The sequence below is a fragment of the Scyliorhinus canicula genome, chromosome 14, assembly GCF_902713615.1.
Source record: "Scyliorhinus canicula chromosome 14, sScyCan1.1, whole genome shotgun sequence".
Taxonomy (NCBI): domain Eukaryota; kingdom Metazoa; phylum Chordata; class Chondrichthyes; order Carcharhiniformes; family Scyliorhinidae; genus Scyliorhinus; species Scyliorhinus canicula.
In genome coordinates this window covers 102,844,438-102,862,184 of record NC_052159.1, presented here as the reverse complement: position 1 = coordinate 102,862,184, position 17,747 = coordinate 102,844,438, and the positions used below count along the sequence as shown (strand labels likewise).

Here is a 17,747-nt window from a genome sequence, read left to right as displayed (position 1 = left end):
CATATTGTTCTTACCGGTAGTATCTCTCTCAGTCCACAACGCACAAACTCATTTCGAATATGCATCCTCAAGTCTAAATCATCAGGAGTAGTCACAAGTGCATTAATAAACTGCATACATGCCACCTAAATATGGGATAAAATATGGAGTTGGAATCCTGGAGCATAAAATTAATCCACATCACATTATGTCAAGCTGTTTGGAGGTTAGAGCAAGGCAGAAACAAAATATTAATTTACAGTTGAGTATTCTGCATATGGCCTGGAAGTGCTTAACATGGACTGATCACAATGGGAAACTCACCACTTAATTTTTCCAGCACTTAAATTTGTGAGAGGCTCCAATATTTTTGACTTAGTTAATTTTAATGAAAGATTGTGGTTGAAATTTGTGGAAGCTATTCAACTCGGGAAGAGGTCAAAAGACAGATTAAATGCAGGAAACTATTGGTTTTAACAACACTTAGCTGGGTTTTTAAAAAGATTTTCATGGGATATGGGCGTCACTGGCAAGGTCTGTATTTGTTGCCTGTCCCTAATTGCCCTTGAACTGAGTAGCTTTGCTCAGCCACTTCAGAGAACAGTTAAGAGTCACCACATTGCTGAAGGTCTGGAATCACATGTAGCCAAGGCCAGATAAGGATTAGTGAAGCTGATAGATTGTTACAACAATGAATGATAGTTTCATGGTTGCAATTGCTGAGACTAGCTTTCAAATCCAGATTTATATACTAACTTTATTGTTTTTCATTTTACTAGATACCGTGAGTGAGATTTGAACCAATGACTCCAGCACATTACCCTAGACCTCTGAATTACTCCTGCAGTACAATTACCACTATACTGCTGTCTCCCCAATGCTATATTTCATGACAGATAAACAAAGTTACTGGCAAAACTTTCAGGCATAAAAAATTGTAAAATGGGTTGAATACGATAAACAAACATGAGTAAAGGCAGTGCTTTGCTCTAAGCTCAGAACAACATGTTACAGTAACAAGATTGCTTCTTCAGGCTTCCAGCTCTGAACACGGCAATCAGAAGAGGCAGAGGTCCAATGGAGATGAGTGACTCCTTATCACACGAGATATGAGCATCCTCAAAACCCTGATGTGCAGCACCAACCACCCCAACAGCTGGTGCAAAAATGATTACAGCCATGGAAGCGGCAGCCACCAAATATAAGGGTGAGTGTAAAGATATGAAAAATAAGTCAACCATCTCTGAATCGGTTTGTTTCAAATGTTTGTTTCAATTTTGCATGTGTTTGTGAAATCTCTTCACAAGTATATTTTGGGGCAAGTACAACATCATTTTGTTCCAATAAACAAAATTTAATTAGATCACAAAGCAATATTTTTCAATCCTCAGTGGAACTTACAATAGTGTCTGCTGGCCAAATTGGATTGAATTGGTTTTGTTTACTGTCACGTGTACCGAGGTACAGTGAAAAGTATTTTTCTGCAAGCAGCTCAACAGATCATTAAGTACATGGGAAGAAAAGGGATTAAACGAAAATACATAATAGGGCACACAGGTATACAATGTAATTACATAAGCACCAACATCGGATGAAGCATACAGGGTGTAGTGTTAATGAGGTCAGTCCATAAGAGGGTCATTTAGGAGTCTGGTAACAGCGGGGAAGAAGCTGTTTTTAAGTCTGTTCGTGCATGTTCGTATCTCCTGCCCGATGGAAGAAGTTGGAAGAGTGAGTAAGCCGGGTGGGAGGGGTCTTTGATTATGCTGCCTGCTTTCCCCAGGCAGCAGGAGGTGTGGATCGAGTCAATGGATGGGAGGCAGGTTCCTGTGATGGACTGGCCGGTGTTCACAACTCTCTGAAGTTTCTTGCAGTCCTGGGCCGAGCAGCTGCCATACCAGGCTATGATGCAGCCCAATAAGATGCTTTCTATGGTGCATCTGTAAAAGTTGGTTAGGGTTAATGTGGACATGCTACATATCCTTGGTTTCCTGAGGAAGTATAAGCGCTGTTGTGCTTTCTTAGTGGTAGCGCCGATGGGGGTGGACCAGGACAGATTTTTGGAGATGCACACCCCTAGGAATTTGAAACTGCTAACTATCTGCACCTTGGCCCCGTTGATGCTGACAGGTGTGTGTACAGTACTTTGCTTTCTGAAGTCAATGACCAGCTCTTTAGTTTTGCTGGCATTGAGGGATAGATTGTTGTCACTGCATCACTCTCCACTAGGTTCTCTATCTCCCTCCTGTATTCTGACTTGTCGTTATTCGAGATCCAGCCCACTATGGTCGTATTGTCAGCAAACCTGGAGATAGAGTTGGAACCAAATTTTGCCACGCAGTCGTGTGTGTTTCGGGAGTAGAGTAGGGGGCTAAGTACGCAGCCTTGCGGGGCCCCAGTATTGAGGACTATTGTGGAGGAGGTGTTGTTGTTCATTCTTACTGATTGTGGTCTGTTGGTCAGAAAATCGAGGATCCAGTTGCAGAGTGGGGAGCCAAGTCCTAGGTTTTGGAGCTTTGATGTGAGCTTGGCTGGGATTATGGTGTTGAAGGCGGAGCTGTAGTCAATAAATAGGAGTCTAATGTAGGAGTCCTTGTTGTCGAGATGCTCTAGGGATGAGTGTAGGGCCAAGGGTCTGCTGTGGACCGGTTGCGGCGGTATGCGAATTGCAGTGGATCAAGGCGTTCTGGGAGTATGGAGGTGATGCGCTTCATGATCAACTTCTCAAAGCACTTCATTACGACTGAAGTCAGGGCCACCGGATGGTAGTCATTGAGGCACGTTACCTGGTTCTTCGTTGGTACCGGTATGATGGTGGTCTTCTTGAAGCAGGTAGGGACCTCGGAGCGGAGTAGGGACAGGTTAAAGATGTCCGCGAACACCTCTGCCAGCTGGTCCGCGCAGGCTCCGAGTGCACAACCAGGGATCCCGTCCAGGTCCGTCGTCTTCCGAGGGTTCACTTTCAGGAAGGCCGATCTGACTTCGGAACTGTGATGGTGGGTATGGGTGAGTTATCGGCTGCTGGGGCACTCGACAGCGGATTGTTGGTTACCTGCTCGAACCGAGCACAGAATGCATTGAGTTCATCGGGGAGGGGTGCACTGCTGCCGGAGATACATCTCGGCTTTGCTTTGTAGCCTGTCATGTTGTTCAGTCCTTGCCACAACCGCCGAGAGTCTGTCTGTGACTCTAGCTTGGTTTGATATTCTCTCTTGGCATCTCGGATGGCTTTGCGGAGGTCGTACCTGGATTTCCTGTATAGTTCAGGGTCATCTGACTTGGACGCCGCAAGTCAGGGTATTAGTACTTATGATTAGAAGATTGAGGGTATTAGTACTTATGATTAGAAGATTGAGTTCAAGCCTGACTCAAGACTCTGTACAAAATCGTTCCATTCAAGAGTTATGCTGCATTTGTCTAGTTAAAAACAGATCTCCATTTTCACTGAATACAAAGCACTTTGAGACGTTTGACAGATATGAAAAGGTGGTATTATTAACATTATAAACACAAGGTATTAATCTAATTAGGTGCTTAAGATGACAGAAATCTTTCTTAAATGCAGTACACGTGAAGATGTGTTTGTGTATATGAATAAAATACAAAGCACAAAAAAGGCACTCACAACTTTACCTCCAATTTATGTTCTGTTCTGTACTGAACTCTCATTTAGGAGCTTTAATTTGGTCCATGTAAGAATTGCATCACATACTGGACAGGAGCTAATTCTGAACAGCTGTAATTTCAGCTAGTATACTTTCAAGGCAGAAAGCGCTTGTCAGATTGCCTGCACTGAATGATACACAAGTGATTTTCTCTTCTATTTGGCATGAATTAACAATAAAACTCAAACTCAAAGTTTTATGAAGTATATTTTATTACTGAGAATTCATTTACAAAGCTTACAGCGACAAATAAAATGATTCGTCAAATTGATTAGATCAATTTTGTTACTTGACATGTGCAAAACTAATAAACTTGCAACTTATACCATTTTTTCAGATATGATACATGCATATCCAATTCAGATTTTTTGTTTCGATATTACATACTTAAAAGAACTAGTTAGAACTCATGTAATAGTTTCAACGCTATTTTAAAGCTTTCAAGATATCATCTCACATGATCTGGCAATATCATTTTTCAAATATATTCAGCGCTAACTAGAAAACCTAAAAGACGAGAAAATAAAACTTGTTTATATCTTCAGGCAAGAGTTGATAATAACAGAACAGTGGAACTAAATCCAAGTACATGACTGTTGTGCACAATTCAGAACAGGATACTAACTCCCTTTTGCTTACCAAATCAAATATCGATTTCTTGATGTAATGGGTGGAATTATACAAGATGCCTAATTGCTCGCTGCCCCCCGACCCCCAATGGAATAAAAGGTTGGTGGGGAGTCCGCCAAATGGAAAACCAACATCCTCCACAGCCATGTGGATTACCAATGTAGCCACCTAAGATGGACACTGGGCTAACAAAATGGAGAACTGCTAAGACTGCAGGGAGAAAGCAGTTTAGCCAAGACAAGCAGTCTGCAAAGACTGATTAGCATTCTGCACGTAGCAAAACTAGTTTCTGGCCAGGTGGAAGATCTCAACCAAAGGTGTTAATAGCAAAACGCTTTGCATATTAATGAAGCAATCCAGATCTGGGCACACACAATAGCAACATTTGGTTTTGAATAGATACTTTAAGTGGAGGCCCAGACAAAACGGCACCAGAAGTATCCATCAGAAAAGACCCTAGAGACCGCCCCACACATCGAGAAGGGACCCTCAGATTGGGGGATTTGTGAGACATCGATTGGGAATTGATCCAATCAATGCATGACAGGCAAAGCCCGCCCCGAAAAGGCACGGACATTGGGGGCCACTATAAAGATAGACCCCACACATGGTCCTGTCTGTTCGTGCTCCGGCTTGATCTGTTGTTTCTGCTCCGGCTCCGCTGTTGACTCCGTTGCTGTTGTATCCTGACTCCGACTCCAGCCGTTGATCCTGTCTTCCATAACCAGCCGTTGAGCACCAGCCATCGTTCAGTAAGTCCCAAAACGACGCTCGCTACGTGAACTTATACAGTACTCGTCTAATAACGAACAGAAGGTGCAGCCCAGAAAGGAACAAAGGCCTTGTCCCCTGACCTTGCTGGTTCCCACTTAGATAAGTATTTAGTCGTTTAATAGTAGAAATAGGTATTAGTCTTTAGCGTGTGCATGCGTATTTATTATATTTGTATAATAAATATTGATCGTTGGAACTTACTAATCGGTGTATAGTTTTATTACTTTGAACCTGACCTTGAGATACTTGTGAGGTGTTTATATACGACACCTGGCGACTCCGAGCTGAAATTACACATACAGAGCCCTAGCAGTATTAAGCACACGGCCTTTAAACAGAGGCGTGTTAATACACTCCAATAAACGCGTATTACACTCAAGTAAAATGTGCAACGCCACTAGTCCACCATATGGGCAACTCAGAGAGCAGCACATGCCACTAATCATTATAGGATTAATTCTCCTCAAAAGATCATTGATAAGTGCCTTGATATTCCTCCATCTGTAATCCTGTCTGCTGTGTAATAATGCAGCAAGCATGATGATTCTGGACAGCCTCACTGGTGAGTATTGAAAGGCACCTCCAGACAAAGTGCACCTTCAAAATGAACAACAGCTTGCTCAATGATACATGTGATGGTCAGGTAGTTACCTTCAGAGTACTCTTAAGCCTCACTTATGGGATTCCTCATAGGTATTACAAACCAAATATGATGAATTGTCCTTCATCTGCATCGGCTCCAAATTCTATTTCTTGGTACAGAGGAGTTTGGAATGTTGGACTGCCACAAGTGCATCGTAACATTTCCCACAAAATCTCTTTCTGCGGTTGTACACAGTTCATGGAATGCTATCTCTTGCAATGGAGACAGTAAAGTACAAGTTCAAATATCACCACGGCAGATGGTGGAATTTAAGTTCAACTAACTGAGAGCTTGCCTTAGTAATGGTGACCACAAAGCTATCAGATTGTCAGAAATCAACATGGCCCACTAATGCCTTTTAAGGACTGGAATCTGCCATTACCTGGTCTGGCCAAAATGAGACCTATACTCACCAAATCTTACCCTACCTCCAATGACACAGATTCCTCCATCACCATTGGTACAATACAATCCCAATAGAGCCCGATAACTTAAAAAGTTAGGGGAATTCCCAGTAACTGACTGGAAGGAACACACAATACGATTTCAAGATGTAAGAGTTTTACTGTAACAAACTCAAAACTAAATACTACTTCAGTTCTGCAGAAGGGTCATTTAGACTTGAAATAAAGGCTCCAGAACAGAGAATCCCGGCCAAAATGCCACTGCCAGCGGAGAATCGGGACTGGTCACTGGCAATGGAAGCGGGGCCCAGGTGAGAGTCTCTCTCCCTTACCATGCAAATATATGCATGGTGGAGAGTTCGCAGAGTTCTGTCGGACTGTCATTTTGAGCTGATGGCCCAAACCAGAGGTCCAGCATGAGGCCCCCTTCCGTCTCACAGTACTAATCACGTCTCCCCCCCCCCCCCCACTCCTCTGCCCACTCTTGACAAGGAGTGGCATGCCCCCCCCTCCCCCCAACACCACGGGCATAACAGGTCACCCCTCCGCATCCCCCCATCTCCATCTGACAGGGGGTGGGGCGGGGGTGGGGGGGGGGGGATCAGGACCCTGTCTCTTCAGCCTGGCACTTTATTAGTGCCCTGATCCCTCAGACTCTACCGTGGCAGGGTTAAGTCAGATTAACCTCGCACCAAAGCCCACCCAATGGGAGTTCTCGGTGAGGGGGTTGGACCATCATGGATGGTCCCGCTGGCATGAGACCCTCCATTCTCTGCCCAGTCGGTATTCCCGATTGCAGTGGAGGTTAATGGAGAACCCCAGACATTAACTCTGTTTTTCTCCATAGAAACTGCCAGACCTGTTGAATTTAGGCAGCATTTTCTGTTTTTATATAATGACTAAATACCACTGATGTAGGTAAACCACAAAGAACTTAACTTTAAAAAGGACCAAAAAAATCCCCACCATAGTTGTACTTTACTCTGTCCCTGATGAGGTCTTAACATTTCTAGGAATCTGCTCAAAGTTATTCTCAGCATCCAATGGCTTGCTTGCTCTTGCTTTCTCAGCTGGATAACTTCCAATCACCAAACTCGCGTGCACTAAAATTCCTGTCACCAAATCGAGACAAATCTTGCAATATCAGCTTCAGGAACTTGGGCTCTTCAATCCAACCACAAGCTTCCTCCCACTTTCTGCGTAGTTAACAATACAGATTGGTTGCACCTATATTTCTGCTTTCTCAGATTCCTGCAGACCTACCTTGACTGTGAGGTACAGGGATATCCCACAAAAAAACATGTAGCCCAATAATACAATGGCATGGACTACTCCCTTCTAAATCCCACCCCCATAGCAACAGGAATCATATGGGCTTTGCATCCAGATAAAATTCTAATTAACAATCCTTTAAATTCCCAACTCCATTTTACCTTGAAATTAAATAGATAGTTTAAAATATACCCAATCAGAAAGCCTGGCATTCATAACACTTTGCTGTGAGATTGTAGAGGAACAATCTAACAAAAGAGAGTCAGCACAATTCTTTTGCCATTTTCTACAGCTGTGAATATCTAATGCCATCTTCCCAGAAAAACAACCAGGACCTCATTGTCCCCATTGTAATCAAGCCACATTTGTGCAGGGAGTGATGAATGTGCTTATGGTTGAATATGATGTATCTTTGTTACATCAGAAACTTAAAGTGAACTTTACCTTTCTATTTAAAGTACGTAATTAATGTTCAGTTTGCAATAGTTTTGATTCGTGGTGAAATAAAAAATACAAAAAATGAAATCTTGTTGACAATTTCTTCATTTGGGGGGTATCTGGCAGCTTTGATTAATTTGGATTATGGTTCCGCCGCAGGGATTGCTAACAGTAGACATAGTAAAAGGATGGTAAAAAGGAGAAATGGGGTTGATAAGGGACCAAAAAGAGGAATTATATATAAAAGGCAGAGGACTTGGCAACATTAAATAAAAAAGGAGTACTTTACATCTGGCTTCACCAAAGAAGAATATGCTGCCGAAGTAGAAGCGAAAGAGAGGGCAACATTGATGACACACTGGATGAGATTAAAAATTACTCAGAGCAAGTATTAGAAAAGCTGGCTGCACTTAAGTTGATAAATCTCAGGACCAGATGGAATGCATCCAAGGATACGGAGGGAAATAGAGGTCAGAATTATAGGGCAGTGACAATAGTCTTCCTGTCCTCCTTAGATACGAGGGCAGTGCCAGAGGACTGGAGAATTGCAAATGTTCTACCCTTGTTCAAAAGTCAGTTTAATCTCAGCAGAGAGAAATCTTTCTGAAATGATGATCTGGGACAAATTATTGTTAATTTGGTCAAATGTGAATTAATCCAAGGACACATCCTGTTTGTTAAGGACATATCCTGTTTAGCTAATTTTATTGAGTTTTTTGATGAGCGTAGCTCCTAAAGGCATTTGATGAAGTGCCACATAACAGATTTGTCAGGAGGGTTGTAGCCCATGAAATAAAAGGGCCTGTTGCACCATGGAAATGCAGTTGTCTGAGTTACAAAAAACAATGGGCAGTGCTCCATGGTTGTATTTCAGACTGGAAGATATTATATTGTGGGTTCTCAAGGAGCCAACATTTGTCGACATTAATTACCTTGAGTTGGGTCCATAGGGCACAATTTCAAAATCTGCATGTGACAAAAACGTGGGCAACATTGTGAACTGTGAGGAAGACAGTGGTAGACTTGAAGAATACACAGGTCAGCAGGTGCAACGGATGGACACGCGGCATATAAAATTTAGTGCCGAAAGGTGTGACAATGCATTTTGGTAGGAAGAACGAGGAAAAGCAATATTAAAACAAGTGAACATGGCACACAGTAGAGTATATATATGCCTTTGTTGTGTTAGTTCAATGTTATTACAATGTTATTACAATGTTATTACAATTACACAGCTATTCTTTGAGGCTCTTCCCTGCCTCGTTGATGCCCTGTAACTACAAAGCTGAAGATAGAAATCTTTTTATCAAAATGAGCCATCTCACTGAGGAAACTTCAGGCCAATCCCCACATCCAACAACCTGCTCCAAAAGCTTTGCTGATATTTTGACAGCTGTAACAAATTGCAATGCAGCAGATGAGACAATCCACTACATTCTAAGCAAACAACATTCTCGATTAAACAATCCACAACATTCTTTCAAAAAGACAATTCACCCAACTCCTATTTTACAGGTCTATCTACCTGATTTCCTGTTCATGGCGTCCCACAAAGTCCGACCCATGGAGTACAAAAGCTAGGCAGTTACGGTGAACCTTATTAAAACAAGGGATCTTCCTCAACTGGAGCTTTGCATCCAGTTATGGGCACTATATTTTAAGACGGATGTGAAGTCATTGGAAAGGGTGGAAAAAAGATTAACAAGAATCGTTCTTCGGATGAGGGACTTCCGTTATGAGGATAAACTGGAAAAACTGTGGCTGTTCTCTTTTGAGAAGAGATGATTGAGAGGAGGTTTGATAGAGGTATTCAAAATCATGAGGATTTTGGACTAAGTAGATTGGGGGAAAACATATTTAAGTTGACAAAAGAACCAGAGATGAAATGCTGATGTTTTACGCAATGAGTTGTTAGGATCTGGAATGTACTGCCTTACAGTGTGGTTGAAGCCTGTTTTAATGATAGTTATCAGAGAGAATTGGATAATTAACTGAAAGAAAAGATTTACAGGGTTATGAGGAAAAACAACAGAGTGGGACGAGCTGAGTCACTTTCGCAGAGAGCCAGCACAGACAGAATGGGCCAAGTGGCCTGATTCCGTGCTATAAACATTCTATGATTCTATATTAACTACTTCAACACACTCAAACAACATTTCTAATCCTGCATTAACTGCTCATTTGTCACTCCAGGCACCACAACTTCTTTATCAATCTCCACATATCTCTATCCCTCCATCCAGCCCCACTGCTCAATGCTGCCCTAATCTGCCCCACACAAATGCACTCCCCCACAACAGTATAAATCTCATTGTATTTCTAGTTCTCACTAGCTTTGAGAAACAGTATTCCAGACTTGAAACATTAGCTCAGATCTTTCTCCACGGTTGCTGTCAGACCTGCTGAGATTGTCTAACAACTTCTATTTTTGTTGCTGATTATCACTCCTTTCCTCCTCTAGCATAGGCAATTTTAAACCCATGTCTGCCAATCTGCCAATGACCTCAGCATGCTCTACCCTAGAAAACTTATTTTACCTTATTCCAACAAGACCAGTCCTGTCCTCTGACTCTGGTACCTCATTAGTCAGCTTTGCCTTTCATTTCAGCACTGGTGGCAGAAATGTGAGCCTGCTCTTGGAACCCCATACTTTAATCTTTTCTAACTCTGCCATTGCGGAAAGCCTATTAAATTTAAAATCACCCTTGTAATCCTCCGCATCATGAGATTAAGATTTTTTTTTAAAAGCCAATGCAAACCCTTCTCCCCTGCATATCTGCTGATGCGCTAATATGTATATTCAACATCATTCTAAGAGCTGAACTATTGCAAAAAGGCCAGCACATTTCAACCAGATTAGAGTCTTAAATATTATAATTACAGGTTATCTTTTTTATTTTTTTTTAGATTACCCAATTATTTTTTCCAATTAAGGGGCAATTTAGCGTCTCCAATCCACCTACTCTGCACATTTTTGGGTTGTGGGGGCGAAACCCACGCAGACACGGGGAGAATGTGCAAACTCCACACGGACAGTGACCCAGAGCCGGGATCGAACCTGGGACCTCGGCGCCGTGAGGCGGTTGTGCTAACCACTAGGCCACCGTGCTGCCCATTACAGGTTATCTTTGAGGATATTGAGAAACTGTACTGCAAACTTTCCAAATACAGAAATAGCATGAAATTAGACGCCATTCACAACCTATGGCTGCGACATTAACTGATCAGACAATCAATCCCAATGTGGACTTGAGGAAAACCCGTTTATATATTCCGTTAAAGTCCAGAATATTTATCGATTTACTGTTCAATCCACTTGACACACATGTCCCCATATCTAGACACCACCTAGTCAGCAAGCAGCCCCAGAACTCTGAGCAAGTAAATCAATATTCAATTGTGTAAATTTCTTTTTTTAAATTTTAATACAATAATCTTCCATTCTCGAGCGTTCTCAAGAGTACTTTTCTGGATACCTCTGAAAGAAATTAATAGATCCAAGGTCTATTGTTTTTATTGGGACATCATTCTGCATATTTGCTATCCTGTTAATAGGAGAATACATGTTGGTCTCATTAGTGATGACCACACCCAATGATTTCTTTTTTTAAATAGTCACATGAGACTTGCTGAATTAAACCTGTATCTTCCGGCTTTTCCCTTCCCTGTTCAATTCAAAACACCAGCAATCTGGATCACCTATTTCTCTCAAAATGATGAATATTGGGATATTGTTTCACCTCTTCCAAACAAAAACATTTCGAATCTGAACAGGTTCACATGTGCATAGGCATTCCTGAACAGAGGTTCACATTTTCATGGTATCCTGCTATGGCTCAGTTGATATCACTCTTGAAATGAAATGAAATGAAAATCGCTTATCGTCACAAGTAGACTTTAAATGAAGTTGCTGTGAAAAGCCCCTAGTCGCCACAGTCCGTTGCCTGTTCTTGTCTTGGAATCAGAATGTTGTGGGCTCTAGCCACATTCTAGGAGTTGAATTCTCCACACAGCGGCGGAAAGCAGAAGTCAGGATTGTGTCTGGATCCCAAAACTAATTCAGGAGAAAAACAGTAACTCTGTGAAGTGTTCAAGGGGGCACCCTCATAATTGGCATGAATAAAGGTTCTCCGCCCAATTAAGGATGGTGGACAGGCTCTTAAAACTGCAGAGTCAGAGGGTGCGATCACCCGGCCTTGTTGCACTGGCGCTCAACATAACGAAGCCGGTGAACAGCGAGAGAGTCCAAAAATGAGAACAGCACCAGGCGCCAAACAGTTTGCAATGTAACCAGCCTGCTCCCATAGGCAAAATCAGACTCTCGCCATAGCGTGGTGAGAAACCAATTATCACCACTTAAGCCCCATTTCCATACAATTAACGAGAGCCACCCTTCATCCAATGGCTTCCTGTCATTCAGCAGCCTCGCCAGCTGGAGGTCACGCTGACAACGTTTGGTACTCCTTTTGAAAAACGTGAACCTGGCAGAAGGGCTTCCGTGGAGAGCAGAGGAGGGGACTATTAATCTTTGCTCACAGGCAGAGACCGGCGGCGCTGGGCTTTGTTAGATATTTAGGTGCTTTTCTATAAAGAATCAAAGGTTCTGCTCCTTTTCCACAAACACCTTTAATTTACTTCAACAGACTCTGCACAAAACTCTATCATCACATCACCTGACACAAAGGCCACCTGAATCTCCTTTACATATCAGTGTCAATTATTGGGTACTTAGCATAAATGAGACAACTAATTGGAATGTCTCTTACCCCATAACTTAACAGTCTCCCCTTCCTTGGAGATAAAAAATAATTAGGTGAAAACAAAATTACAAGAAACTCAAAAACACACATGCAATTTCCCCCCTTTTTTTCCATTTTTATTTGGCAGAAAAAAAGTCACAGAAACATGCGCCCTTCATTAACAATATCCAAAAGTTTCTGTGAGTTAGCTTTTCTTTTTGTAAAAGTCTGACAATTGATAACAACTGTCAACCCATTTAATTTTTGCTATTTCCCCTCTGTCCAACATTTGCTTCAAACTTGCGAGGTCTATCCTTAACCGGGCAGCACAGTAGCATTGTGGATAGCACAATTGCTTCACAGCTCCAGGATCCAAGGTTCAATTCTGGCTTGGGTCACTGTCTATGCGGAGTCTGCACATCCTCCCAGTGTGTGCGTGGGTTTCCTCCGGGTGCTCCTGTTTCCTCCCACAGTCCAAAGATGTGCAGGTTAGGCGGATTAGCCATGATAAATTGCCCTTAGTGTTGGGTGGGGTTACTGGGTTATGGGGATAGTGTGGAGGTGTTGACCCTGGGTAGGGTGCTCTTTCCAAGAGCCGGTGCAGACTTGATGGGCCGAATGGCCTCCTTCTGCACTGTAAATTCTATGAACCTCTATGAACCTTTTTTCATTGACACTTTTTGTAGAGTGCACATTTTCCCACAGAGATTTATTATCAACGTGACATTCAATAGGTATATTACCCAAATCCCCGAATCCCAAAATTTGTCAATATCTGAGATATATAAAAGGCCATATTCACCACCTCTACAAGGCTTAATGTCTCAGCAGCCAAAGTGCTTTTGACCACTCTCCTTATTTTCTTTGTTTCCCACACAAGAGGGCAACATTTACTATTGTTCCCAAAAAGGAAAATTCTAAAACCTCCTGCGCTTGAAACCACATCACATGAATTTGCATAGGACGCATCATGATTAACTAAGAGTTTCACGGTCACCTAAAACCGGGTACCTCAAAACACACTCCTGCATTTTTAGTTTGACCAACGCTTTATTTGCTCTTATTATGTCTTCCACTTTGGGATCATTCATTTTTGCACTCAACTCTAAGGCATTAAAACTCGCGGCCGGTCTAGTCTGTCTACCTAACCAATTCAGTTGCCCAATTAAACTTCGCAGTTGCTCTTTTTCCATCAATGAAACCATTGCATCTTTTTGTGAAACCCGGCCATGACTAATTGCTATTGGTCTGCTTTCCAAATAAGATTGTTGACGTAAAGTTGCCCCTAACTTAGTCTGTCCGATTTCCAGTCCAATATATTTAAATGCACAGGAAGCCTGACTTCCAACCCTGAATTCTTTCCTCAAACCAGAGATTACAATAGCTTCGAAATCACTAGTCCCACCCCACAAAAAATCATCGACATGCATCATAAAGATGCCAGAAAGATTTCCCTTATAGTGCCAGCAAAACATTGCCGGATTGGCTTTCAACTGGCAACAGCCTAACTTTAACAATACTGACCTTCCCGAAAAATACCAGATTCGAGACGCATCATTTAATCCATATACACATTGTTCTACTTCCAGAGTGCCCCTTCTATGTTAGCTGGCTCTTTAGGAGGACGGAGAAAAATGTCTCTCTGGAGCTGATGCCCCTGCAAGAAGGCAGCTTTTATATCTGTAGATTTGCATTCCCATGCCTTTGCGGCTAATAGAGCCAAGAAGATCTTTAAAATAACCTTTCCTGCCACAGGTGAATCTACCCTTAAATCCTGATCTTCCAAGTTTTCTTCAAATCCCCTTGCCACAAGCCTGGTCTTTGCCTTACAAGTTCCATCCGGAAGAACCTTTTCCGTGCATTTGTGGGATTGAGCTCTTTGTCCCCTATCCGGTTCGTCCGTGTATACCCCAAATTCACTCCAACTATGCAGTTCGCGCTGTATGGTATCTTTGATAACTTTTTCATCTAACTTACTGGAAGCCACCAAAATCTCACGTGCATGTGGGCTTCTACTCCTATTAGTATTTGTAGTCTTACTCATGTTCCAAGACCTTGATAAACTACTTCCCCTCTCCCGTCTGGTATCTCGTTCTGTACTGCTACTGCTTGATCTTTCCCTTCTGCTGTGAGATGGCCTTTCAATAGTTCTTGACCTTTTCCTGCGGACCTGTTCACTATCCAATGTACTATCTGAACAGGCACTGCGTGCGTTTCTGTGCCCTCCATTTTTGAACTTCGTGGTCCCAATGCATTCTCTTGACTCCCTCTCCTGAATGCCGTACATTCAACCAATGTTTATACTCTCCAGGGGCCTTCCCTGCTCTACTAATAACAGTTGCATCCTGCCATTGTCTAGACCCTTCAGGCAAGTATGTCACTTTTTTACCAACTTTTGGCAATTGTCCTTTCGGAAAAATGGCTGTTCTAATGCATCAGAAGTGTTGTGTTCCTTGACAGAAACCCTGTCTATATCAGTTAACTGGTCCTCATAGTTCTGTAACGTGTGCGTACCAGATGACCCTGGTTCCTCGTCATGTCTATCTGCTCTGTCTAAATTTGAAAAATCTGTACCCATTATGCTTGATGAATGTACCCTAACAGTTTGATTGCCATGTTGCAAAATAATTGTTTTGCCATCTATGCCTATGATCTTCCCTGGGCCTTTCCATTCATTAACATTGTCTCTCTTATAGCATACTATGTCTCGTTGCTGAAAAACGGTGTTTGATGGCCGTACATTATGCCTCAAAGTTCCGCAAATTATTTCAGAGACTTCTGCTTCCAAAAAAGCTTTTCTACTTCTATGTAATGCATTTAAATGCCCAGCAAAGGCAGAGCTAATTGTAGTCACTTCCCAAGCTGGAGGCTGATCATGCAAAATGGACGGAATTTTAGGATTTCTACCAAACACTAATTGATAGGGGCTATAGCGTCCAACCATCTGCAATTAATTCTTTGCATGTACTGCCTATGCTAAAGCTGAATTTAGCTTGCAGTTTGGTCTATCTGCCAAAATTGTCCGGAGCATGTCATCTATTACCGCGTGGTTTCCAGGTAACATTTTAACCAGTCAATTCCACACACAGTAGGTGTGTAGCCACTGTCCAATACAGCACAATTGAAGGATTCTGCAACCAACACCCTCATTACCGGCGTAAAACTGCTTGTTAACAGGACAATGCCTTCTTTGTGGTCACTATCTTTTTCCTCTTCTGACTCTTCCGTGGCATGTGTCGTTTCAAACACTCGATTATAACGTGTTGGACAGTTGAAAGCATAATGGTATTGAGAGTCACATCGAAAACATCGATTTATCATGCCCCGTGCATTTCTAGGATTCATCTTCCTATTGTAGGTTCTAACTAGGTTTCTGTCTTCATAATTTCCGGGTCCCGATCTCCTTCTATGGTCTTGGAACCTGTTTGCAGCCGTACGATTTCGCCATCCTGTTAGTAGTGTATCTTCCATATTCTGCTTCATTGCAGGCTGACCTATTTGGGTCATCGGAGCCATCAGAATCGAATGTTTCCCCAGAAACATTTTTAAAGCTTCTGTCATCTGACCGAATAAGGTATCCTTATCCGTAAACTGAACTCCTGTCAAAACCAGGGGCCTCACGGTAGCATGGTGGTTAGCATCAATGCTTCACAGCTCCAGGGTCCCAGGTTCGATTCCCGGCTGGGTCACTGTCTGTGTGGAGTCTGCACGTCCTCCCCGTGTGTGCGTGGGTTTCCTCCGGGTGCTCCGGTTTCCTCCCACAGTCCAAAGATGTGCGGGTTAGGTGGATTGGCCATGCTAAAATTGCCCGTAGTGTAAGGTTAATGGGGGGATTGTTGGGTTACGGGTATACGGGTTACGTGGGTTTAAGTAGGGTGATCATTGCTCGGCACAACATCGAGGGCCGAAGGGCCTGTTCTGTGCTGTACTGTTCTATGTTCTATCCATGTTGCTCACTCTAGCACAGTCAAGTAATTTAAAGGCCAACATAGACTGTGGAAATTCCAGGATCTGTTTCTGCAGCCTTTTATATAATCTGCCATATTCCATTATATAGTCTTCAATGGAGAAATCCTCTTATTTTCCGGAACCTATCAAAATTCGACCATGCTTCATACGCACTTAACAAGTCATCCTTTTTATAAATCTTATCCATATAACGTAATTCTGAGTCTAACTCTTCCAATTGCAGCTCAGAAAACACTTTGCTCTAGACTTTACTGTCATAAGGTAGAGAAAGAGCCAATGCCATACCTTGTTTTCTCTTTCCCAAGGCAGTTACCTTAGTCCACATAACTACTGCACTTCTCCATTGGTCGTACAATCCCCTTTCAGAAAATAAGGGGGGGTAGTCATATCCAGCCATCTTTATCCTCAGTTCAGCCATATATCTTGTCACACACTCCTTGGTTTGATCTGGAAAAGTTGTATCTTTCAACCCTTCACATTTGCACAGCAACCATCATCTGCTACCATTTGTTAGACGTATAGCTTCTGTTGTATAAAGAGTCAAAAGGTTCTGCTCCTTTTCCACAAACACCTTTGATTTACTTCAACAGACTCTGCACAAAAGTCGAACATCACATCACCTGACACAAAGGCCACCTGAAGCCCCTTTACATCAGTGTCAATTATTGGGTACTTAACATAAATGAGACAACTAATTGCAATGCCTCTTAACCAATAACTTAACAGGCTTGCCACCCCAGTGCTCAGTGGGGGACCCACTGCAGGGGTGAGCCGACATGGGAGGGTGGTGGAAGGGCGAGGTGCTAGGGGCCAATTCACTCATGGCACCACCACATCAACCCTTGGATCCTAACCCCATTCCGAGGGCAATGCCTGTCTGCCACACCCATCAACCATAACCCCCACTCACTGTTGAGGCCTCTGACTGCACGGCTGAAGACTATCGCTAGTAGGGAATTGGCAATCGTGGTTAAGTGAGCACATGACACATGCCAAGTGGGTTCTGTGGGTAGGCGGGCCATGTAGCACGTGGGAGTCATTGCCTAGCATTCCGATCAAACCTTGATGCCTTAACACTGTATGGGGGTCAACACCACACACACAGCAGCCAATATCCGAACACCCTGGGGATGAAACACAGCTCCCAGGACATGACCACGGCCAGGGGGTGGGTGCTACAGGGAGGGGGTGTTGCCTGGAGAGATCGGTAAAGGGCCCGTATTGCGCAAAAAAG

The 17,747-nt window shown here is 42.9% G+C and overlaps 1 protein-coding gene across 4 annotated transcripts in view; it reads right to left on the bottom strand.

Moving 5' to 3' along the window:
* LOC119977295 (protein diaphanous homolog 3-like) overlaps positions 1-17,747 on the bottom strand; it is a 729,004-nt gene that overhangs the window by 510,279 nt on the left and 200,978 nt on the right. For all 4 annotated transcript variants that reach the window (XM_038818049.1, XM_038818051.1, XM_038818050.1 and 1 more), the window contains exon 10: positions 15-125. In XM_038818049.1, the coding sequence (XP_038673977.1) occupies positions 15-125 (111 nt within the window). The remainder of the gene's footprint in view (positions 1-14; positions 126-17,747) is intronic.